General features: G+C 35.7%; 1 protein-coding gene across 6 annotated transcripts in view; it reads right to left on the bottom strand.

Annotated features, from left to right (window-relative positions):
• Positions 1–914: 914 nt before the first annotated feature.
• Positions 915–25252, bottom strand: part of mid2 (midline 2) — a 178197-nt gene continuing 153859 nt past the window's right edge. For all 6 annotated transcript variants that reach the window (XM_051127522.1, XM_051127521.1, XM_051127519.1 and 3 more), the window contains 4 exons: positions 25063–25206; positions 17366–17527; positions 6007–6214; positions 915–3846 (listed from right to left, as the gene is read on the bottom strand). In XM_051127522.1, coding sequence (XP_050983479.1) covers positions 3444–3846; positions 6007–6214; positions 17366–17527; positions 25063–25206 — 917 coding nt within the window. In that variant the 3' untranslated portion in view covers positions 915–3443. The remainder of the gene's footprint in view (positions 3847–6006; positions 6215–17365; positions 17528–25062; positions 25207–25252) is intronic.

Raw genomic sequence — 25252 nt, 5'->3', positions numbered from 1 at the left:
AAATGTTTTATAAAACAGACATACTAAACTACAAATAAAACAACTTTTTAAATTATATGTATTTTCTTATTTATTAATTCATGGAAAGTTATCCTTTAAATCTTTCTCTTTTGGAGCACATGACTTCTTTTACATGATTAATGATGGGATACGCTTAGCCTCAAATAGCTATTGCTCCTAAGCAGTAATACAGATAGTGTGGATTTGTGTTTGTTAAAGGAGCTTTTACATTTTGCCGACCTGGGACAGTCTTAAACATTACTTACCGTTGCATGCAGGCACTTTTAAGTGAACGAGACCGCAAATAAATGGGTATTGGGACAGTCTTGAAAGTGCACTAAGGATTTGTGGTCTCTCTGTTGCCTTCTTGAAACACAAAACTGCAATTTAATTTACGTGCACAGATAAATCTGATGTTTTGCGGAATCTCCATGGTTACTTGTCATCACCGTATCAAAGCAGATCTGACTTGCTAAACCAAAACCTGCTGACAGTAATCAAAAACCCATAGTCAGTACAAGTACTGAGCAAGTAGCCAGATCATTTTCACTCAATTTACAGATAAGACATAAACATGCAAGGATGTTGTGTTTCTTAGTTATAATTATAGGAATCTGCAATAGGATTTTTAATTTGCTGCCTATTGCCTATGCAACTGTATATGATTGTTAATAGCTTGTTACAAGTGACCTTTGTGTCAGGCATCCCTCCCTTGTGCCAGATATAGCAGCTGAGGAACATAAGCAATGCCCTATTACATGACTGTGGGCACTGAGTGCCCTGCCAGTGGAACAGGGCTCCTCCTATGTGCTTTTGCTCATAACCTTATGGGCATTTTCATTTGGCATTACTAACCTCCTACAACACAATGTTCTGGAAAACAGGACAATGATGGAACAAAACACACATTTGGGATCAGACTTTTATTTGGACTCACATAAATAACAATAGCTCATATATATACTTTTTTGTATATTATACAATTTTTATATAATATATATTTCCTCCTATGATTTACATTCTTTTTTTTGCTAAGTTATATCTATTGAAACAGGAGCATTATGTTGATGAACACACAGCTGCTTGAGCACATAATAAAGACGGAAATATCAAAGAAGAGGATTCGGTTCTTTTATATATTTTTTTGTTGTTCAGAAATGTAAAAACAATTGCTTGAAAACAGAAATGTAATTAGTTCATCAGTCTTAAATGCGAAGAAAAGCACGCCTAACTGGAAACCTGATATGCCATAACAGTTTCTTTCCTGGACATTTCTCATAAAAAAATGTTTATATAAAACAGCAGAGAATATCACAGGAAATGCTTCGAGCCGGATCGTCATGCAGTGACCCAGTGAATCGCACTTGAACAAATAGACTCGTGAGTTCTGCTTTCGAGCTCCTCACGTTTACCTTTTAGCTTTAAAATGAGCTTTCACATAGTGACCTGAAAAGAGCAAATCTCAAACAATTCCTCAAGATTTGCTTATGGATATCAGTAATGATCAATGGAAATGTCGAAGACTTTCTGCGATACATGTCCTCTTGCTCTGTTTAGCATGCAGGGTTGCACTCAAGACTGTCAGAATGTGAGACCAAGACACATGACAGCGACTGCTGCATTGACAGCGACAACAGAACTGACAACAGTGTGACTGAATGAAATGAGACGGAGGGACAGTGCAGTAGTGGACATCTCAGGGTTATGTAGGAAACCCACTGACAATGATTTGACGTTGCTGTGTCACACATTACCCATACTAGCTGCACTTTCAGCAGTGTGGAACTCACTAAAAAAGCTCCATCAGTTTAAAACTGTCTCATTATGGCATTCAGATAAACCTTTATTGCCAGAGACAAAAAAAAGATCAAGTTTGAGACTCAAGAACTTCATGTAATTGGTCGGAAATCATTATACTGTAAATGCTAAGTTCATTATTGCTCTACTACACCATTAATATATCATTCAGTCACAGATTAAACTTCACGTTCATGGTGGGAAAAGAGTCTGACATCCGTAATTGAGGGGCTCTAGTATGTGACTTGACACTAGCTTCAAGTATACAGACCGATGCTGAGATGAAGGATGCTGGAAAAACCATCAGAAGTGAGGTAAATGCAATCTGATCTTATGAGAAAACGTAAAATAGCTACGAATTGTCATGAGTGTGTTGGATGAATGTCATTTTGCATCGGTTCCAACACAATGCTATCAGTGCATGCAACTTAGCGAATCCTCTCTATATTTTTGTAGGGATGTTAAGCGCAGATGTAACAGGAGGATTTGCTTATTTCCTGTGCTTGCAAAGTGGATGCAATGGTAAAATGCTCTGTGCTTTCAATCAGAAAGATATAAAAAGAACCAAAGCAAACATGTACATTCAGCAGAGCAAAGAGAAAACCCCACCGACACAAAGCAAAACCTGCAGCGTCAGTAAACAGTGGCGTCAGTAGTACGAATACTTCCCAATCTGGTTATTTACATTGAGCCAAATGGATACAAACCACTTTTTGGGGAAGCATCTCAAGTTTAGCATGCTATTGCAAAGATCTCTTGCTACACACCTTTTTTTTTTGCCTGCACTAGCACAAGTGATTGTCTTTATCCGAACCCAAGACTGGGTGTCCTTATTACAGCCCTGAACATCACACTGCGGAAGATCGTTTAAGATTCATAACAGCCATTAAGAAAATAAATCTACTAGACTGTATTTGCTTTGGATGCACATTTGAATGTTAAACGGATGAAATAAGCGTTTTTGCCAATCTTTCAAATATTTTTGAATGGATGTGATATATATGCATTACGATTGCGAGATTCATTTTTTTAAATGTGTGTCAATGGACGAACACCTGCACAGATGGGATTTTTGTGATACATCATATATCAATTATTAAAGATACATGTTAAAAACACCTGGGGAACTTGTGCCTCATGCTGTTCACAAAAAACAGAACCAGAAACTGAGATAGTGAGTCAAAATCACAGAGGAAATACATATCATGCCATCTTCAGACATATTTTAAACCAAAGAATCATCTTTTCTCCCTGAATATGAAAAGTGTGTTATAGACCCATCAGATAATAAATGTAACCCTTATTAGAAACACCAAATTGTCATCCTAACATAATCCACTATATTCGGTCCAAAAGGAAGTCCAACCCTGTCTCAAGTTAGCAAGGCTTTTTACACACAGGGGCAACAAATTCAACTCTAAAAAGTGCTTTTAGGGATACATTAAAACTGACAAAAAAGCAAACCAACGTTTAGTCATAAATAATTTACAATTTCCCGCTTTAAATCTGAGAGCTCATAATCCACTCGCTAAAATGCTCATTAATGTGACCAGGAACAACTAAAGATCCAACTTTAGCCCAGTTCTGAAAACCAGGAGAAGACGAAAGGCTAAGAAACCTTCTGGAATAATCAGCTCGTAGGATATTCAGTGGCAGCTCTTCATTCCAGACACATAGGGCGAATCCTGTTGGCGGCAGATGCCCTCTTGCTGCTCGCTGCAGTCCACGAAGTCAGGCACGGGCAGCCCTGACATGATCATCAACGACTTGTTCCAGATCATGAAGGTGGGAGCCACTGGAAGCAGGAAGGAAACGTCAAAAGTGTATATGTGCTGGGAGTTCATGGCGTCGTAGAAGGACAGGGTGTTGTTGTCGTAGTCCAGCAGCACCCCGACCCTGCGCAGCTGTAGCGACGCCTCCACGATCGACTCCTTGTTGTTGTGCCGCACCAGGAAGTTGTTGTTGCAGCGTGAGAAAACCCAAGATGACGAGTTTTTGCCGCTCCATTCGTTTTTGGGTGCTGACTTGTAAGCCACACCAAGAGCGTACCTAAAAAGGAAATAGATTTTAAACATTGCCATTAGAAAGCAGGTGAGATAAGATATGACAAAATGAATAAAACTGTTTTCAACAACTTACTAGTTCACTATATGACATTTTAGTTTTCACATTTTTGTAGAGTGGAAAAGAGCAGCTTACTTTTTTGCAGTAGGGCTGTCACTAATGATTATTTTGGTAATTGAAAAAAAAAAAATATATATATATATATATAGTGTATATAGTTGAGGTAATAAAAATAGACCTAAGCAAACAATTGCATTTAATATTAAAATCGGTTCAAATAAAGTAACAAAAGCATATATGTGGTTTTACTGGACGAAACTCTTAAAATACATATTGTATTATAAACAATACAATTAATATGCATTATATCAAAGGCCTGCCGAGGGCATTTGTTTTTAGACTACTGTGCGATCTAATCTCTATGGAAGCCTATTTCTGCAACTGAATAAAACATTTGTAAAAAGTTTTAAAATTTGTATTTGAATAAAGTTATTTGTTACTTTTTAATCTCACAATTCTGACTTTTTCCTCAGAATTGCGTGATATAAACTCGCAAATGCAAGTTTTAAAGTCAGAACTGCAAAATATAAACACAATTCTGACTTTTTTCTTAGAATTGCGTAATATAAAGTCACAACTGTGAGTTATAAAGTCAGAACTGCAAGATGTAAACTCACAATTCTGACTTTTTTTTCTTAGAATTGCATGATATAAACTTGCAAATACAAGTAATAAACCTCAGAATTGTGTGATATAAACTCACAATTCTGACTTTTTTCTCAGAATTGCATGATATAAACTAGCAAATACAAGATAGAAGCTCAGAACTGCGCAATATAAACTCACAATTCTGACACTATTTTCTCAGAATTGCGTGATATAAACTTGCAAATGCAAATTTTAAAGTCAGAACTGCAAGATACAAACTCACAGTTCTGACTTTTTTCTTAGAATTGCATGATACAAACTCGCAATTTTGAGTTATGAAGTCAAAATTGTGCGTTATAAACTCACAATTATGACTTTTTTCTCAGAATTGCATGATACAAACTTGCAATTATGAGTTATAAAGTGAGAATTGTTTTTTCTGGTAATTCTGACTTTTTTTCTCAGAATTATTGCATATTTTGAAGGAAAAAAGTTAAGTCCAATTTTGAAGGAAAAAAGACTTTTTTTTCTCAGAATTGGGCTTTTATATCTCACAATTCTGATTTTATTTCTCAGAATTGCAAGTTTATTTATCAGAATTGCAATAGCGAGAAAAAAGTCAGAATTGTGAGACAGTCACAATTACCTTTTTTTTTTTTTTTTATTTAGTGGCAGAAACAGGTTTCCATAATTTCCTTGTTACAAAGTGACTAAACAACATTTAATTCAAATGTCCACTTAATCTTTCATATATTGGCATTTAAAAATGCCAGAAATGCTACAGCCACTGAAATTTCTTGAATATGTGGACATCAAAACATGTAAACTCAGAGTAGGGGTTTGAGCTTTAGCATAATGAGAAAGATAATGATGTATTCTTCTGGTAGGTTGTAGTAGGTTTCTAAATTACTTTTACCTTACAAATCTGACAGAATGGTGTGCACTGTTTCCAGATGAACATTATAAGCAACTCAGATTCACAGCATATGCAAAGATGGAGTATGAGACGGTCAGCGCATGTAAATTATAACTATTTGTGTGCAGCAGCGTTTACTGTGAACGGAGCCACTCTGAGATGCACGTAACTTACACGCAAATGCATAAAGCACATATTAAACCCGCAGCGCATATATTTATATAACTAAATCACATCGTTTGTGAATTCACAATAGCATTATGTGTTATTTAGATTTTTAAGTGTATTTATATATCATGCAGCCTTAGAACATGGTCTAATAATGCATTTCATAGATTCCATGGAATGCACCACTTAAGTATTTTGTTGGTTACTCGACAGAAAAAACTGAATTGAGGAATCGTGACAGACCTATTTTACAGGAATAAATTTCAAACAACACAAGGATTGGCAGGAAATGACATCAAGTTCTGTTTTAAGCAAATGATCTATGAGGAGTATGACTTAATTGCCTACTATACACTTTAGGCAATTGCCTATAAACATAACAGTTACAAGCTTGAAAATCTGAAATCACTTACCATGTGGAGGCTCCCAGTAAAACCTCCCAATAATGGCAGCCGCTGTCGATGAAGACATTGCCGGCGGCACCGTAAGATCCGGTTCCGCTGAAGCGTTCCGGAGTGTGACTTTTCTTCAGGGAGCTTTCATCCTTCTCCATGGTCAGACAGTCATTGGAAAGACGCAGCTTCTTATGGGCTGTTTTGGGGTCGAGTTTAAAAGGCTGACCTGAGGAGCACAGAGGACAGGGATGGGTTAGATACAGCAGGAACATGTAATAAGAGCCAGTGGGGGATGAGTTTGGTGACCTGCGGAGAAACTCTCACTGGTCTGCTGGAATTCGTGCAATTTGTTAAATGTCAGATTGAGCTCTTCTGGTTAATTAGGAGATGAGCGGTTGTGATAAAAGGCACAGCGTGTATGTGTGTGAGAGTTAAAGACAGAGAGAAGCAAATGCTAAAGTCGGCTACGTATATGATTTGAGTTTTATATTTCTTGAAAAGCAGAGGTGACCCCGCAGACCCGACATTTAACTTTGGCACGTCTAAATCTTCCCATCCCCAGCGTAATGACTGACAATACCGGAAAACAATCAGCTGCGCTCCGTCCCTGCCCACAAACCAATCATCTCAACCCAGAGTGAGGTTTACTGCGCCCAGATATGAAAGGTTCTGGCAATGTGCTGCTGGAAGCCAATTACATTAACACGCTCTTGTCTTTGAACTGCTTATCGCTGCGAGCGCAGCCATTCTCAACACTCGTGCAGTCATGCCATTTTACAGCATGTGTTTGAGGGCACTGGGAAAAGCCATGCAGATGCACGCACACATACACCAGGCTACAAGCGAGAATCCCATGAAATGCTTATTGCCCGCTAGTATAAAACTGATGAACCGTTTAAGACAAAATGGAGTAAAACAGCATAATTGCACAGTGCAGGTGTCAGAATAAATGTCTTTATTGTGCCATTTTTATTTAAAAACAGGAGCACTTTTATGCACTTAATTACAAGAAATTATATTGAATATTAGAATTTTTGCAATATTTATTTATGGTTTTGAAAGCATACATCTAAATAATCCTTAGTTTTTAAGGTACAGAAAATTATATCTTCTGTGGAGAAATATATACTTTACATAGTAGAGATGAGTGAGGAAAAATGAGCAATGTAGAGTGACGGAACAACTAGATTTATGACAGCTGCTGTAGACGCTGATGGCTGTGTCACATATATTTAAAGGTTTATTTGTAAGGCACTAAAATGTGCATTTCACAGTGACAAGAACATAATGTGCAGTGCCAGCTGTGACCGTGACTTAATAATGGCACTTCAGTGTCTTTCAGAACAGTAAATAAGATTATTTTTATTTCTGAAGGGAATTAGCTGAAATGTATATAATACTAGATAACTTACAATAATAATAATAATAATATAAACACACACACACACACTATATATATATATATGTATATAAAATATTATTTACTCTTATTATTTACTGTACTGTAATGATTTTTTACTGTATTGAATTAATATTATTGGTTATATTTTATTTTTTTTAGTTATACTATTATAAAGTTAACATTATAATATGCATAATATTTATATATATACACACACAGATCATATATACACAATGTCGTTTCTAGTTATTCTTATTTTTTACTCAGTTTTCTCAGTGATTTTTATTATATTTATCTTTTCATGTATTAGACAACTTCAACTTCCATGGTCAGTCTATTATTGATCTGCTAATAAAATTGTTTTCATACAAACTTTATTTTATCAATAAAAATTCGATTACATATATCCGTTACATATATATCACTATTTACATTAATGGGTTTTATACTGTACAAACTGTATTTTCTATCCTCTTACACAACTTTCTGCATTTTTTTATTTTTTTTTAAATGTTTAGTATGTTTTTAAGTGATTTGGTTTATGAGGACACAGAAATGTTGTAATACTCATGTCTTTATACACATCTGTGTCCTCATAAAGTATATATATCAGAACACACACACACACAAACACAAAATCTAGTGTATGTTTTTGCTTTAAGATGTGCAGTGAGGTCACATGCTTGGCTTGGTTCCTGTTCTTGGGCTGGGCTGTTATGGTGTGTTTTCTGCAGGGGAGGGCCGACTGCTGACAGCTTGAGCGATGTCTACGCTGTGCAGGACGAGTAAATATTATTCTGAGATCTTTTAACAACAAGTAAACATGGCTGCCCTTGGGGCTGCTTGTCATGTGATATTTCTCATATTGGCTTTATGTACGGTCACCAGCCATGGCAGTGCTGATTAAACAGGAGAGACCTCCTATAGGAACACAGTGTGACTCCACACACACACACAAACAGACAGGCTCATTTAGTGCGGCTGTCATTCAAAATTCTACCTTCACAGGCCAGAGTAAACATGGCATAAAGCTAGTCACCCAGAAAAATAAAAAAAACCCTGAGCTGTCACTTGTTATTTCTCATAATGAAGAAAGCAATTACCAAAATGTTACATTTTGCTTAAAATATCCTGGATTTCGCAAAGGTCATATGAAAATGTTTTACTTTTTAACAGTCTTTGTTTGATAAAACAGTAGAGAAGAACGCAAGGATATTAGGAGGCAAATGAGGCTTAAAACTGCATCACAAAAGCATTTCAGTTCTATATGCTGTGAAATACTAAAGCTTCAGCTGTAATTTGTTTCATACACTTATTTTAGTTTCGATATTATCCTGGTCACATGATGATATGAAACGGTCTTCTGGGCAAAAAGTGTAGTTTTTAAAATATATTTAAACTTTTTATTCTAACATAAAAGGTCTGTAAAAGTGAGTTTTGGGCCATTATGTTTTGGCACAGTATTTGACAAATGAATCAAATCCGAAAGCACGATATGGCTTAATCCCTTCATCAAGTCTGTTTTTGCTGAGTTTCAAAGCAAAGAAAGCACTTTGTTCAAGCAATCACCCCATGATCCGGTGTTTTCCGCACCACAGAACGGCTCCGTTTATGGTGAATGAACACAGAGAACTTGTTTATTGCATGTGCTGTGAGTTTAGCACGTGTTTGGGAATGCAATGGTCACCAGTAATGCTTTATGTTTGTGGCAGATGATTACAGCATTTCACTAGATTTGTAGTGAGACGTGTTTTTGTAAGCTTGTGTTCACTAAAGGTAGAATTTTCCATCAAAATAAAGCTTAAAAGTGCAGCATGAATTGCTGACAGCTAACAGTTTAAATGGGTAATGTTACTGCAGTCCAAATTCAAAAAATCTCCTTCAAGTGTGGAAATTAGGAAAGAAGTAGGGCACAACAGGGCTAAAGGCACACCTTAAAGGGGTCATCGGATGCCCATTTTCCACAAGTTGATATGATTCTTTAAGGTCGTAATGAAAAGTCTATAATATACTTTGGTTAAAAAATTCTCAATGGTTGTGTAAAACAACACCCTTTTTACCTTGCCAAAATCAGCTCTGCAAAAATCATCCTGTTCTGTTTGAGGTTGCTTTAAATGTTAATGAGCTCTGATTGCTAAAATTGCTAACTAGCACGTTATTAGGAAAGGTGATTGCAGAGATTCATAACAAAACAACCCTTATACTCACTTCTGCTGTAGTTGAAGCTGGATCACGATTGATTTGCACAAACATAGACGGATATATGTAGATCGGGAGGCGCATTCCCTTCACAAACAAACGTAATCCACTGCATCTTCAGCTGCTCAGATGTTGGGAGTAAATGACGACCACTATCTTCATTATTACATCCAGCAACACAACACTTCAATCGCTCAATATATGATATGTACCATCTAAATCTAACCATGTCATGTCAACAAATGGAAAAGTCAGCCATCTATTAATTATCATGTTAATTATTGTGCCTTTTAGCCACAACAGCAGGGGTGCTTTTTTTCTTTTTTATTACCCCAAGTGCCATACATTTACATATTCTTCCGTTATTTAAAAACTGTTGCTTTAATTATCTTAAACAAAACTAATTAAGAGGACATTTGTCTAAAAATATATGCATCCATTTGCTACTTAAATCTACAACACTTAAAAAAACATAAATATTAGATAAAGTAAGCTCAGAATCAACTTTGCGCTGTGGCTCACAACCGCATCAAGGATCAGACAAATTTGCACGGTCATCTTGAAAAGCAAATGTTTTAGAAAGTGCTATGCCAAGTTTTTGTGCCATCTTGTGGTTTAGAGGAAAATAATATCAAAGGCGCCTTTTACCCCGGGGTGCCTTTAGCCCCATTATACCCTATTGTAATTTCCCTACTGTAGTGTAAAGCAAAAAAAATACACCTATGAAATATTCATTTTCATTTACAGTGCAATACAGTAGTCAACACTTTAAGTGGATCAAAGAAATTGATCAAAGTTGTCCTAAGACAAGAATGGGTATTGTTTTGGTTTTAGGACAACTTTGATGAAAGATTTTGATCCACTTCAAATGTTGACTACTATATATGGCTATTACTGTCATAGGTATAACAATTATATAAAATCGCTGTTATTGTTGTTATTATATTCTTATTTGTTTGGCTTCCTACAACACCAGTGTAAATGTAAATTAGAATGTGACAGTATATCACAAATAAAAAGAGGGTTGAAGTCCCCTTTAAAGTTCAGGTACAAGTACTTAAGTTTTCTTAGTTAAGAACAATGGGTTGGAGCTCTTAATTTTGTACTCCTAAAGTGCATTAGATAGAAAAATTTAAATTTAAAATGTCCATTTTTTTTTTAACCAAGTCTTCATCTGTCTTTTTTTTTTTTTTTTAAATATCGCAATAACATTGTATCCTGGACTTCATATCACGTGAGATTTTGATATCGTTACATCCCTACTTTACATTCCCTGTCACGTGGAAGACTGACACGAAAGAGAATAAATTGTGTAACGTCATTTTTTTTGTTTTCTTTGCACACTTAAGTCTTATCGTAGCTTCATAAAATTACAGCTGAACCACTAAAGTCACATGGACCATTTTAATGATGTCCTTACTACCTTTCTGGGCCTTGAACGTGACAGTTGCTTTGCTGTTTCATCAAAAATGTTTCTCATTTCATCAAACATATATTAATTTGTGTTCCCGAAGATGAATGAACGTCTTGGAACAAGGATTAATTAATGGCAGAATTTTCATTTTTGGGTGAACTATCCCTTTAAAATAAACAATGAGACCGTAGCTTAAGTGTCTCAATACTTTATGGGGCCACTTTATAATCAATATACATATTTATTCTGCTACAGCTGGATGCAAAACATCATTAAAATCATCAAAATGCCTTGAGACCAAAGGAAGAAGTTGCTCAAATAAAGAACAATAAATCTGGATTAATGATATAGCTACTATGATTAAAAATGCAGCCAAAGCAGAAGACAGAACACAAGAAGAAAGACGATCCATTTGAGGAATAAAAGACAGATCAGTGGAAATGAAAGGCAGTGATTTGGCTTTATGTGTCAGGGCTGAATGTCTAGACTCAGACCCCTGCTGCCGCCTGCATTGTGGATCTCAGCAATGCCTTTTGAACATATTATCTCATTCAAAGTTCAGCTGGAGAAACCAAACTTTGATTTCAGCACAACCTGCAAAGAGCCATTTGATGTCTTGCCGTTCTTGCTCTGTAAGCCTGGCTGAGCTTCAGGCACAAAGTCACGGAGAGCCTGATGATAGACTGGGGGATGGAGAAGCGGGAGCAGGGATGGTAAATAAAGAGGGAGGAAGTCGATGGGTCGCACACACACAGTGCATTATATTCTATTGTATTCAATTCACTGGGTTTTCCACGTTTTCTTTTAGTGTACATCCATAAAATTCCAAAATAACTATGTGAATAAACAATGCCACATAGCTCATTTGCCTCATTAATATTCATTAATTACATTAAACATTAAAGATGTGGCATTTGAGGCTAACGGGATGCTGTTCTTTGGCTCCTGTACATTATACAATTGAGTGGCCTTGTGATTACGATCGCTTTTACATCGTCTCTGCCTTTGCAAATTACAGTCACCACTCAAAGGCTGCTGAGAAATTAATTGTAGATGATAAAGCGTGAGCTCTAGGATTCGACTGGGGGTTGAGCACGCTCTCACTCTGGATTCCTGAATCAAACAGGAAGTGATTATGTAAATGTCTTTAAATAGCATTTCTCTTGAGACGGGGGAAGTGTCTGGACTTTCACGGTCGAGTAGGCACGGCGAGTACGTGTGTGTTGGAGAAAAACTGGCCTAAAATCAGTTTCCTGTTCTTTATGGTCAGATGGGTAGAAGCCACAACTGTGGCAAATATAATCTTTGACAATGTAAGGGTTAAAATGTGTTCTCAGGTGAATACTATATACAGCAGCTTTAGATTTCGCACTGTGAATGCTAATGCTACCGTAGTACAAAGAGAAAGTTATACCTTGGCTAAGTTTCCTAAAGCACTAAGAATAACAGCAGTGCTTAATCTTTAGCATTTTTCCCAATTGCAATGTTATCTAAGTAGCACATACACTACCGTTTAAACGATTTTTTTTTAAAATACTTTTATTCAGAAAAAACATATTAAATTGATCTAAAGTGACATTAAAAACATTAAAAATGTCAAAAAATCAGTTTTAAAAATGGATAAAAAAAGAAATGTTTTTGAGTGGCAAATCAGCATATTAAAATGATTTCTGAAGGATCATGTGACACTGAAGACTGGAGTGTTGATGCTGAAAATTCAGCTTTGCATCACAGGAATAAAATACATTTTACAATATATTCAAATAGAAACAGTTATTTTAAATGGTAAAAATATATTACTACAATAATATTACTGTTTTTACTGTAGTAATCAAATAAATGCATAATATAAAATAAAATAAAATAAAATAAATCCTATCCACACCAAACTTTTGAATGGTAATTTTGTAAGTTGCATGCTCTACTCATTAATGAGCTATCAGTGCCAAGTTATGGTTTAATAAATAATAAAATAATAAATTAATAAATTACAATCTTATATGCAACATTACCAAAAATTGCTAGTCCTTCTCTCTTGGGGTCATGCAAACATTTTAAAGGTCTTACATTTTGAGTCTAAACATCAATAACTTTCAGCAACACATATATGCTCGTCTACATTTTTGTAGGACAGGCTTTCACAGCACAATACAGCTAAAACACTGGAGCTCTGTGTGTGGAAATGGCATATAATGGCACTGCTGTCTAAAAACAGCATTATTACAGTAACAGAAAAGACAGGTGGGGGTGAATGATGGAAAGCGAGAGCAATACCGCTGCCGTATTCTCACAGAAGCTCGAGGAACCATGAGAAAGCACAGGACTGAGAGGAAGAAACAGACAATGAAAATAAGCGAGAGAGGAACGTTTGCCGTTTCCTCCAGACATTCCTGCATTTCTCTCTCAAACTCCTCCACAAGGCTGTGGAGAGACTCTGATGCAATAACCCATTTGAATGCTGTCAGCTGGTGCGCTTCATCTTGATTGAGTTCTTTGCTGTGAGAAGGCTGACAGCTTAGGTGAGGGACCCGGGCTTTCCCAGACCTCTCTTTCTCTCTCTCTCTCTCACACACAGTGGTATGACACCAAACCAACTGATGGTTCTCATTATTTGCATGCTCGAGTGCCTGTCACAAATGGAATGTCGATAAAGGTACTGAGTGGTAGAGTATGATAGAGCTGCTGCATTTACACTGATGTACGACCACCATGTCTACTAGGACTTGGGATACAAGACCTAAGAGGAGTAGACCGGTGCATTTGGCCAGATTTTTCTTAGATAAGATGCTGATAATTTAAGATTACTTGCGTCAAGCCCTAAACTTCCTTACCAATATCCTGTAAGAGTTGGGGTTCACAGCATATTTTCCATTTATAAATATTTAGGGGTTCAACTGCACAGCACAGATCTCCATGTAAAACTGACTGTGCAGAACAAACCGTAAGTCATAGAGACTTGAAACTTGGAGGGATGGTAGTACTCACACCACCTACAACGTGACCAAGGCTCGCCCCAATCGGCCTGATGGGGGCGCTACAGTGAACAAAAGTATGAAATCGCTCATAACTCCTAAACTGTCAGTCGTAGGCTCAAGTATCATATGTCGTTGGAATCCTTGGCTCATGCCAGACAAAATGATTTGATTGTTTGTGCAATTTTGATCATGAGCCTGGCAAAATTTCGGGTATTTCGCATTTTTTGAAAAACCTACTTTTGCCTGATCGGAACCAAACCAGTGCAGAAAGATTCTCTGGAGAGTGAATATCAATAATGATCAAAAAAGCTGAATGTTCGACTCACAGTCGTAAAGAAACACCAAAACGTTCGAAAGGTACAGGGCCACTTTTAGTAAAATATCTATAACTCCTGAACGGAATGAGATATCATTGCCAAACTCAGAACATTTATGTAAAAGCTCAATCTGAGGTCATATGAAAAGAAAGTGCAGAGCTTGGCCACTTAATGGTGCTATTAGAGGGGAAAAACATAAAAATGGCTATAACTACACAACCATTTGTCCTTTTTTTAACACGGAAATCGGTGAGCACGGTCTTGGTCCAAAGTGCCACAAGTGTCTATAAGGACATATGCGTATCTCAAAAACATGGCCATTGGCTGACGAAGTTTAAGCACCTGTTAGCCAGGGTTAACGGAGGCCAATCAAAGCGAAATTCGGTGGGCCTGTTCAATTCACGGCCCCAAAGGTCTGCTATTGGGGGCAATAATTGTAAACGATTATAGGTTGTGCGGTTTTTCGCACATATGCATGATATTCATGTCATATGATAGAACTCCTCATTATGGACAACTTTGCCTCTAGAACCACTGCTGTCAATCAAATTGTTTGTTGAATGATTAAGAAGATGTCAAAAATCTACTTTTGTGAACTAGTCCTAGGTTTTTTGCTCATGCTGAAAAAAACAAAAACAAAACACTGCAGTACAATTCTCTGGACTCTTTAGGTCCATAATTATCAAAAAAATGTTAAAATGTACCTTTGGGGAAAAAAAATCCAAAAATGCCTAAAGGAAAACATAAAACTTCACGAAACCTGGTGAGCACATGCGACAGGTGATTCTACATAAGCATGCAATGTTTTAAAGGGGTCATCGGATGCCGATTTTCCACAAGTTGATATGATTCTTTAGGGTCTTAATGAAAGTCTATAATATACTTTGGTTAAAAATTCTCAATGGTTGTGTAAAACAATACCCTTTTTACCTTGCCAAAATCAGCTCTGCAAAAATCATCTTCAGCGGCTCAGATGTCGGGAGTAAATAACGACCACTACGTTCATTATTACATCCAGCAACACGACACCTCAATCGCTCAATTCTTGTCTACTTTACATCCCTGCTCTGGCAGCAAAACATGGAGGTTGGACTGTTACAGCTGATCTGACCACAGCTGGCGCTATAACAGTCATAAATGTTGAAAAATCGTAATATTTATTTGGTAAATACCTGGATTTGCCAAAAATGCTTTCTTAAATAATTGATTTAGGTGGTTACAGGCTTGCTACATAGTGTCTTTTTTCATACAGTATGTGCTTAAATGCCTCAAAGCGCTTGAACCCTGGTAATTGCTGCTTGCAGCTATATTTCTAAGTGAATTTGCGTAAAACAAATATTCACTTTGGGAGTATATAGAGTGCTGCATCCAGGATTTAGTCCTTAAAACTAGAAACAGTTAGCATTTTTGTACTTTCAAAATTTCTGGTTTTATGCCTGAAACAAGGTCTGTGGTTAAAACAAGCCACATACCACATTATACCACATTAGTTTTTTTTTTTTTGAAGCTTTTACATGTCTTGAAAAACGCAACTAATAATAAGCGACTAAATACAGAAAAAAATGTGCATATGTGCGTGCAACATTGTTTATAATGGTCACGAGTCAATTTGACCCACACTTTCATGGACAGTGGTAATTGCACTGACCCAAAATGTATATATATATATATATATATATATATATATATATATAATGATGTGTTTTGTTATGCCAGGTTCTCAACTACCCTCTGACGCTATTTACATTTATGCATTTACATTTGTAAAAGAATTAGTTCACTCCTAAATGAACATTTCCTGATAATTTACTCACCCCTATGTCATCAAAGATGTTCATGTAAAGTTTTTGAAGAATATACTCCAGAATTTTTCCATATAGTGGACTTCAGTGGGGATCAATGGGTTGAAGGTTTAAATTCAGTGCAGCTTCAAGGGGCTACGCAATCCCAGCTGAGGAATAACGATCTTATCTAGTGAAATGACCTGCCATTTTCTAGAAAAAAAAATTTAATTTATATACTTTTTATCCACAAATGCTCATCTTGCACTAGCTCTGCTCTGCTACCATGTTGGAAAGATCACGAGTGGTTAGTTCTTCATCTGTGTACTTTGGTTCAAAAAGGCAATGTAGGGCAAAAAACCATAATCAAATATCACAGGCAAAAAATATTTTCTCCAACAACCTCAAAATAGTCCAACATTGTTGTTTTACCTTTTTTTAAAGGACGTTTGACTTTCTTTGAACGTTCGCTTTGTAAACACTGACTACGTATACATTTTTTTTTTTTTTTAGAAAATGACTGTTTGTTTTACTAGATAAGATTTCTCAGCTGGGATCATGTAGATCCCTTAGAAGCTGCATTGAAACTGTAATTTGGACCTTCAACCCGTTGGCCACCACTGAGGTCCACTATATGGAGAAAAATCCTCAAATGTTTTCCTCAAAGACCTTAATTTCTTTTCGACTGAAGAAAAAAAGACATGAACATCTTGGATGACATAGGGGTGAGTAAATTATCAGAACTAATCCTTTTAATACAGTTTGAAAATTCCCATGTTCTATTTGTTTTTACTGTAATGTGAGCGAAGTATTCATGATAAAGGTTTACATTTTTGTTCATTTTCACAGTGTTTTTGGTAAACATTATTGAATCAAATTGGGGTCAATTTGGACTGCAACATAAAAATTCCAACTTAATGCAAGAGTTATTTTAGGCGATTGCATTTAGGCTTCAAAATTCCTAACAGCTGTGTTCATTTGTGAAGTTTATCTTGATGAACAAAATGTGTAAGAAAAAAGGCTAATGGAAAAATCCCACAGGCTTTTACTTGTGGGAGCCAGGGTGATGCAAACTTCTGGGTCGAACTACAAAAATACACCACCCCAGCAGCACTCTATATTTTTGAAGTGAATGTTGAATAAATATTGTGTAAAATAAATGTTCACATTGGGAATAAATTGCATACTACTGTCAAGATACTGGCATCAGCTATTGAAAAAGCCATATCGATTGAGGACTACCATGAGGTTTATAGATCCTTAGCACAGTTCACAAGGACTGGACTTACTATTGGTTTTGAGTCGAGCAGGTTCGCTGTTTCTGCTGCCTGCCTGGTTGATAGCCTTGACGAAAAAGATGTAACGGGTGCCGCTCTGCAGGCCGTGGACTGTGTAGTGATTCTGCTTGATATTGGGCACGATCATCCAGCTATCTACAGAGTTATACAGACCTGCAAGGTAAGAGTGACAGAGCATAACATTAATCACAAATTCAGCATATTTTTCAATCATGCTTCGTCAGAAGTGTGCTAGAACAGTGTAATAATCACCATATATGAATAAATGTTTGAACACAGTGTGATTGTAAAAAGGGAATGGTACATATGAGGTTCATTATTCAAGGCATGTGTATTTCTGTTTGATGTGAAAACACATATAGCACACGTTCATAGAGAGACTGGGGATGTTTGCCTCAGGCAAACAGATGCCCCCGAATCCAGTTTCTCATGATGAACCATTTGCCCAGAATGTCCTCAGGAAACATCAGCACTGCCATTAAAACCACTAGCATTGCCACTCATGGTCTGTCAAATGTGTGCCAAACAAATGGCAAACAACTCATAACAACTAACAAAATCTACTTGCATACAAACAGTACATACATACTTCCTTACTAACTAACTAACAAACAAATTAACTAAATAAAAATGATTATAATCCACCCAACATAATATTCTTAATATTAATATATTAATAAAATAAAATAAAATTAAATTAAATAAATCCATTGTCCAAACTCTTTGTTCTTCTATGTATGGTTATAGGGATGCTCTATATATTATAACAACAACTACAACAACAACAACAATAATAATAATAACAACAAAAACAACAATTACAAAAAGTAAAAAAAAGGTCATTTTGAATAAATATTGTTTATATTAGTTATAATAATACCAACAACCAAACAACAAAATACATTCTCCAAACTGTAATAATAATAATAATAATAATGATAACAACAACAACAATAATAATAATAATGTTCTAAAATGTAATTTTGAGTAAATAATGTTTATATCAGTTATATTAATACCAACAAAATAAAACAAATAAAATGTATAATACGCTGTATAATAAAAAATATAATTAATATATAATAATGTATAATAATAAATCCATGAATCCAAACTGTTTGTTCTTCTATGTATGGCTGTAGGGATGCTGAAGCCTATGATGATAATAATAATAATAATAATAATAATAATAATAATAATAATAATAATAACAATAATAATAATAATAATAATAACAACAATAATAATAATAACTGTGTACATAAAGTAATTTTGGTAACTTTATTTTAAGGTGTCCTTGTTACCTTATTACATCTACTTACTATTATAATAACAATTAATTATGCATAATTACATGCAATTAATCCTAAACCAAACCCTAACTCTAGTAAGTACATGTAGATAATCAATATCTCTCAGTACTTACATGTATAATTACACTGTAACAAGGACACCTTAAGTGTAACCGTAATTTTGAGTAAATATTGTTCATATCAGTTATATTAATACCAGCATTATATTAGCCATTTGCTATCTTGATCTCTAGATCAGTATCTGCTGTTCTTAAAAAATCCATATCATTCAACCACTTTTAGTCTAGAGAAAATTTAGTCTGTCCTTTCGCAAGGACATCTACTGCATCATTCATCCGAGCAGAAAACAAGAAATAAAGATGCCATCTTATAAATGTAATTGCATAAATAAAAGAGTACACCATCTGATGACTGGATGAAAAAGAAAGCAAATCTTATGAAGTATTAACCATTTGCATCCACCAACTGCACGTCTCTAATATTTTTTCATGAGCGAAAAAGTCATTTGATCCACGTCCATATCAAAAAGGCGTTTGATGTTGTTGTTTGATGAATGGGATTAGCATAGCAGACTACAATATGCTGCTTACATTGTAAATTCTCTGCTGTTGCTTGACATTCAGAGTGAGAGAGACTTCAAAGAGGGCAGATGAAGGTATGTGTCACTGGCTAAAAAGAAGGCAGGGTGAATAGGGATCCTAGACTGTGCATAAGTGAGTGCGTGTGTGTGTGTTGGCAGATGAAAGAGAGCTAAAACACAAAACTGGAACGGGGCTGCTCCCAATACTGTCGGCAAATCCAAACCAGTCTTTGATGCTCCTATTGCGTATGTGCTTTTCCATGAATGTGCATGTGTTTAGATGCCAATCAATGCCAATAGGACACATAGTAAGAAGAATTAATCCTGATATTTTAAAAGTACAGTATGTGCATGTGTTATGATTCCACATGAGCTGCAAAAGCATACGGTCACATTTACCGCCATAATGTCTTACTTCTTATCGGTGGCCACGGTGGACTGTGTCTTCATTTCACATTCACATTCTTGGGCAGCTCTCCAAAGCCCAGCTTATGAATATCTTAAGGTACGAAGACCTTGGCTTTGGCAGTAACTGCTAAAAAGCAACTGAAACCCTTCATCACAACCCACCGCCTTGCAATGGCCAGCGCCACCATGTAAACATAAAATGACGCTTAATCGATGCCTAGATGACCAGTTCTGTGATTATCTGCTCAATGATGGTGCTTTGAAATTCACTTCAGATACAGGATGAGACATATCCAACATCAAGGCTGAGAATATATCACAGAAGCAGGATGGGATTATTGACCCAGTAAGCAGACGTCTCTGAAAGAGTGCATTAACTAGAAAGATGTGTTTGACTTTATCCATGTTACACTCTTAAAAATAAAGGTGGTTCATGATGCCATAGAGGAACCTTTTTTATCTTAATGGCTCAAATAAAGAACCTTTAACATCTGAAGAACCTTTTTGTTCAACAAAAGGTTCTTTGTGCAAAAGAAGGTTCTTCAGATTATAAAACGGTAAGAAAAACATGGTTCTTTAAAGAACCTTTGACTGAATGGTTCTTTCAAAAAAAATGCAAAAATGGTTCTTCTATAGCATTGCTGTGAAGAACCTTTTAAAGCACCTTTTTTTTAAAGTGTGTATTTAAGCAATGTGGTATGATAGGTCATGCTATACTGTATGCATGCTACTGTATAAAAGTTGGGGGTCTGTGTTCATAAGCGTGTATAATAAATATAAATATACTGCTGTTAAAGAGAAGTCCACTTCCAGAACAACAATTTAGAGATAATGTACTCACTCCCTTGTCATCCAAGATGTTCATGTCTTTCTTTCTACAGTCGTAAAGAAATTGTTTTTTGAGGAAAACATTTCAGTATTTTTCTCCATATAATGGACTGATATGGTGCCCCAAGTTTGAACTTCCAAAATGCAGTTTAAGTGTGGCTTGATCCCAGCCGAGAAAGAAGGGTCTTATCTAGCGAAACGATCGGTTGTTTTCATTTAAAAAGTACAATTTAAATACTTTTTAATCTCAAATGCTCGTCTTGCCTTTCTCTCCCTGAACTCTGTGTATTCTGACTCAAGACAGTTAGGGTATATCGAAAAACTCCAATCGTATTTTCTCCCTCAACTTCAAAAATCATTTCAAAATCATCCGACATCGCTGCAGAAGTACCGACCCAGTCTTTGCAAAGTGAACATGCAAAGAAGATCAAACACCCTTAACAAAAAAGATAAAACAGCGATATAGGATGATTTGGAAGTTGAGGGAGGACACGAGATGGGAGTTTTCAACATACCCTAACTGTCTTGTTATATATTTATTTATTTACGATAGGACATTTATAAAATATCTTCATGGAATATGATATTTACTTAATATCCTAAAGATTTTTGTCAAAAAATTGATAAATGACCCATCCAAAGTATTTTTGGCTACTGCTAAGATACCCGTGCTATTTAAGGTTTTGTGATCCAGGCTCACACACACACACACACACACACACACACACACACACACGTTTGTTTTTGTGAATTGTGGGGACTTTCCATAGACTTCTATAGATTTTATACTGACCAAGCGATATTGCCTATCCCCTAACCAACCCTAACCCTAAACCTACCCCTTACAGGAAACATGTTTGCATCGTTACACTTTCAGATAAACATCATTTACTATTTTTAATCATTTTTTAACATCAAAAATTTCAGGTTTTACTATCCTTGTGGGGACATTTGGTCCCCACAATGTAGCAAAAACAAGTACACAGACACACACACACATACATATATATATATATATATATATATATACATACACTACTAATCAAAGAACCGGCTTTACTGACTAAACACGCATGACAAACGCATTTATTTTATCGTGCAGCCCTGATATATACATATATATATATATAACATTTACATTTGTCATTAGAATACATTTTTAGAGGCCTTTCTATAACATGTCTGAGCTAATTACAGTTTGTTCAGTGAAACCAATTCATATGAGCTTCACGTATCTCAGAATAAATAAGCCAGATACATCATTATGATATACATATAGATGAAAGTCAAAATATAAACAGATGATAAGGACAAGACCAAGCAATTTTCGTGACCACAGAATTTCACTGTATGGAGAAAAAGCCTCCCACTAAAATATTTATCAAACCATCTTCTTTTGTGTTTTACAGAGAAAAGAAACATCTCTTCAATTTCTGACTTATTGATATTACATACAATAGCTCTGTCAACACACTTTCACAGCTCTGTGCGTGGGTTTGTCTAAATATAAGATTTGTAGGTGTTTTCAAGGTTGCACAGCACGTCGAGCTAGTGTTTTGTGGGGACACACATTATCAAATGAACAAGAGTTTTGTCAGATGGACAGATGACCACAATAGGGTCTTTTGTTAGACTGCTTTGACCTCAATCACGTTTGCACAACTGTCAGCTTTACAGTTGTGTTCGACCACGTGTTTGCTGGCCCACGTCTCTCCCGTTTTCCATAAACTACCCATGAGTCACGACACACGTCCCTGAGCGAGAGGTGCGCACGTCAGATTAGGTGATGTGGCCCGTTTCCTCTGCAAGGACAGCGGCATTTGCATACTGTTTGCTGCAGGTTAGCATGCCAGTCCGGCGGCTTGTATCACTATCAATCAATGTCACAATGAGAGCGGAGCAAAGAGCATTAGCTCGTGTCAGATCTAATCAGGGCTGATGCCAGGCCAGTGCCCTCGCTTTCACAGAGCTGACGATAAAGTCAGCTGCTCTTTCAACAGTACCTCAAACAACTCTGTCCAAGCTTTCCTGCTTTAAAGTCCATTTTACAACTAATGCATTTTGTTAGCTTGAGTTTGGCTGATGCATATGAATTCTGTGCACGTTTAATTGATCACAAAAGGTCGGTTTTCCAGTCATGGCAGCTGTGCAATTACACATATTGGACTTGAGTGCACCGCAGGGGAAATGTATAGATTTTTGCATAGCGCATGACTCTTATTTTATATGTCAAAGGCACGGTATTGGCGTACAAACTGACGGATCACAATAAATGAAAAAGATCCTGCATGTTATCCGGCCTGAGCACTTGAATATTCTCCTTTTGCTTTCAAAACGTAATACACTTTTGCTAAAGGGAACATAAAACAGGCCATCAATTTCACTGGCCTGCAAATAAGATCAACGATAAAAAGATGAAAAAGAAAAAAACAATATACAGACATTATTCCATTAAAAATGCCTCGCAACTATATGTGATTGAACCTCTTCACAGAAGGAAATCCATCTACAGTTGATAGATCCGGAGTATATTTTGCAGCCACTTTCCCTGACTTGGCCAACGGCTGAGAAAATGCACCAGCGAAGACTCGCATTTCATCTCATGGGAGCGAAGCGTACGCATCTAAGAATTGCTGCGTTTAGGCATCCGCATTCAAAGAGCAATGCTGTAAAAAGGTCTGGGAAGAAAGCGCTGCTCTCCATTTCTGTGTCTGTTTGTTTGTATCCTCTAAGGAGCCTGCGGTAGCTCTGTAGATGTTTCGGGGCTTCTAAACTATCAGCGGTTGAAATGAATATACCGTGTTTGTTACCGAAGCGGGCCGAATGGAAACTGAGGAGCAGGTCTCTGTGAGTAAGTGAGTGAGTGAGAGAGCGAGAGGGAAAATGCTGTCTCTTTGCTGGCCGAGCCCAAACAAGTTATGCATGTCAGAGTACTTTACTGGCCTTTAAGCAATTAAGCCTTAACAGCTCTTCACTCCACGGATCCGTAAAAGCTAGACTTAAGTGCATCAACAAAACAAAAGGTATTGAGGAACATGTAGGTGTATTACAAAAAATGCTATGAATTCTTTGGACATTTTTAATTTTTAATGGGTGTATAGCAATAGTTCTGGTGCCTCAAAGTGATGCAAAAATGATCAAACAAAATGCTATAAAAATAATGTTAAGCAGGACAGCTGTTTTCAGCACTGATAATAGTAATGGCTAATAGTAATTAAATAATATATTAAAACATAAAAAAATGTCAACTGCAATCATATTTCACAATATTACTGTTTTTATTGTATTTCTGATTAAATAAATGCTGCCTTGGTTAACATAAGAGATTATATTATATTATTATAAAAATATGAATAAAAATAAATTTCTGATTAAATAATGCAGCCTTGGTTAACAAGAGATTCCCTTAAAAAAAGTGTATATTATATTATATTATATTATATTATTATAAAATATGAATAAAATATTAATCATTCAAAATAAATTTCTGATTAAATAAATGCAGCCTTGGTTAATAAGAGATTTCTTTAAAAAGAGTGTATATTGTATTGTATTGTATTCTATTCTATTATAAAAATATGAATAAAAATATTATTAATTACAAAACAAATTCTGATTAAATAAATGCAGCTTTGGTTAACATAAGAGATTATTTCTTTAAAAAAGAGTGCATATTATATTATATTATATTATATTATATTAAAAATATGAATAAAATATGAATAAAAAAATATTTCTGATTAAATAAATAAGAGATTCCTTTAAAAAGAGTGTATATTATATTATATTATATTATATTATATAAAAAATATTAATTAAATATTAATAATTAAAAAAACATTTTTAATTAAATAAATGCAGCCTTGGTTAACAAGAGATTTCTTTAAAAAGAGTGTATATTATATTATACAATATTATATTATATTATAAAAATATGAAAAAATATTATTAATTTAAAAAAAAATAAAAGACAAAAATAAATCAAGAAAGAAATGAAAATAACAATAAAATTACATTTAAATAAACTGAAACAAGTCACAATCATGCCCTATTTGTTTTAGTTTTATAAAAGTTTCCAATTTCTCCTATGTAAAGCCTACGTTGATATTTATTTATTTATATATTTATTTATTTATTTCAAATTAATGGGCCTATGTAGTCTCTGATCATATTAATAATATAATTATTAATTTACATTTGTATTACAAAAATGTTGGTACTCTGTACAGTCACCACTGGATGTCTAATGTAAAGGTTGTGTTCCCAACCACGTTCTTGGAAGCCCCTCAACACTGCATGTTTTCCATGTCACCTTAATTAAACACATCTGATTCAGATCTTTAGCTCATTAGTAGAGACTCCAAGACCTGAAATGGGTGTGTCAGACAAAGGAGAAATGCAAAATGTACAGTGTTGGGGAGCCTCCAGGAACGTGATTGGGAACCACTAATGTACAGAAGCAAAACCAACTCAGAGTTATTTGTTTATAAGCTATAAATGAGAGTTTGATGGTAAAGGAGTGAGACAGCTAGCTGTGCAAGGTGTGTATTTTGACTCACTGATGAAGTTGGTCTGTCCAGTGTAGATGGTGTACTGAAGCTCATAGGAGGTGACGCTGAATTCATCTTCAGAGGTCCAGTGCACTGTGATGGTGTCATGCGAGGCTGTGCAGAGCTCTTCACGTATAGACGGAGGGTTGGGTGCTGAAAAAGAAGGCAATTGTCAGGACGGGATGTATTGATTCAGTTC

This window comes from Labeo rohita, chromosome 14 (genome assembly GCF_022985175.1).
Source record: "Labeo rohita strain BAU-BD-2019 chromosome 14, IGBB_LRoh.1.0, whole genome shotgun sequence".
In the NCBI taxonomy this organism is placed as follows: Eukaryota; Metazoa; Chordata; class Actinopteri; order Cypriniformes; family Cyprinidae; genus Labeo; species Labeo rohita.
The sequence above is the reverse complement of the archived record's forward strand: the minus strand, read 5'-3'. Positions and strand labels throughout refer to the sequence as shown.